At 46.7% G+C, this 1,774-nt stretch overlaps 1 protein-coding gene across 1 annotated transcript in view; it reads left to right on the top strand.

The window, feature by feature from the left end:
* The window catches only part of TMEM40 (transmembrane protein 40), a 15,815-nt gene extending 14,393 nt beyond the window's left edge, over positions 1–1,422 (top strand). The window contains exons 11-12 of the mRNA XM_008069596.2: positions 944–1,006; positions 1,364–1,422. Coding sequence (XP_008067787.1) covers positions 944–1,006; positions 1,364–1,422 — 122 coding nt within the window. The remainder of the gene's footprint in view (positions 1–943; positions 1,007–1,363) is intronic.
* The last annotated feature ends 352 nt before the right edge of the window (positions 1,423–1,774 follow it).

Genomic DNA, 1,774 nt, shown 5'->3' with positions numbered 1-1,774 from the left:
TTTTTTTTTTTTTTTTTGATTTATTGTAGAGATGAGGTCTCGCTGCCCAGGCGGGTCTCGGACCCACGGACTCAGGCAATCCACTCACCTCAGCCTCCCAAAGGCGTGGGATTATAGGCTGAGCCACTGAGCCCAGCTTCCTTTAGGTTTCTTGAGCATGAGAACACATCTGGGGTCTACTTTGAACCCATCTAGTCAAGGCAGGTACCTCCTCCTACTGGATTAAGTATAAAAGAGTACAAATACACAAATACACACACACACACACACACACACACACACACACACACACACACACACACACACACACACGGGTAGTGGCTGGACCGGCCATACTTGCTTGCCAAGGGCCAGAGAGCACAAGCTAAACATTTTTTGAAAAACTTACATATGCTCATGTATTCTTCCTGACTACTTTCAAAGACAATATAAGGTAATGTTTCAAGGTCAATATTGGTAAAACCCTATGGAAAAAATGGGCAGTTCTGTAAAAACACAACAAAAACAGCTTAAAGTGGCAAACAAGCCAAGTGCTGTGGCCACACCTGTAGTCCCAGCTACTCAGGAGGTAGAGGTGGAAGGATCACTCAAGTCCATGAGCTTGAGGATGCCTGGGAAACATAGCAAGACCTCATCTCTAAAATGAATAAATGAATAAAATGGGAAACAAAGAGAAATTAGCCAGGCACTAAAAGCAAGTTAGTTGTTAGTTAATGAAGCTGGGAACTCAGTTCTCTGAGTGATTTGCCTCCTCTGTTCTTGCTGTTTATGATTGTTACTTTTAATAGTAATAACCCTAGTACTAGTATCTACCGCTGCCTGAGATTCCACCATTAGAGCTTAGTCTGTGTGGGTCAGGCCTTTGTCCCAGGGTGGGAGGGTCAGTCTGGTGTCCCCCGAGCAGGCACCACCCTAACTCCTCTTTCTCTCTGCTTCTGAGCAGTGTACCGAATCCACAGCGTCCTGCACGGCTTTGTGCCCCTCTTCCAGAAGTTCAGACTGATGGGTAACTTTTATCTATTTACTTTTTTTGGGAGATGGGTAACTTTAAAACTCTTCCTGTGTTCACTTTCTCCCTTTCAGGGTCTTCTGTTTCAAATAAGGCTTAACATGGAGGAAAGCACACAGGACTTGGAGGCAGGGGGTCTGGATTCGAGCCCTAACTCTACCAATTTACCAGTTCTGTGACCCTGGAAGGGTCCTGGAGTCTCTTTTTGCCTCAATTTTCTCAACTGGAAAATGGGTGTAATACTTCCTACTGCACATGGGTGCTGTGAAAGCAAGTGAGGAATGGATGCAAAGGCCATAAATGTGAAGCACCAGAAAAGTGAGGGGAGTCTGGTTATTCCTCCTTCTCTCCTAGAACTTCACATCTCCCCAGACACTGTCTTCCTGGTGCTGGTATTTGCTTACAGCCACTAGGGAGGTGGGCCTGAGTGGTACTACACTTGAGTGACGAGGAAACTGACGCTCATAGAGACAGAGTGACTTGCCCAGAGGCATACAGCAGCTCCTCTTTTTTTTTTTTTGAGTTGGAGTCTCGCTCTGTTACCCAGACTTGTGTGCAGTGGCACACTCATGGTCACTGCAGCCTCAATCTATTGGGCTCAGGCAATCCTTCCGCCTCAGCCTTCCAAGTAGCTGAAACCACAGGCATGCGTTACCACGCCCAGCTTTTTTTATTTATTGTAGAGGTTGGTCTTGAACCCCTGGGCTCAGGCAATCCTCTCATCTCAGCCCCCCAAAGTGCTGGGATTACAGGCTTGAGCCACTG

This window comes from Carlito syrichta, unplaced genomic scaffold, assembly GCF_000164805.1.
Source record: "Carlito syrichta isolate Samal-C Ts95f unplaced genomic scaffold, Tarsius_syrichta-2.0.1 Scaffold312136, whole genome shotgun sequence".
Taxonomy (NCBI): domain Eukaryota; kingdom Metazoa; phylum Chordata; class Mammalia; order Primates; family Tarsiidae; genus Carlito; species Carlito syrichta.
The sequence above is the reverse complement of the archived record's forward strand: the minus strand, read 5'-3'. Positions and strand labels throughout refer to the sequence as shown.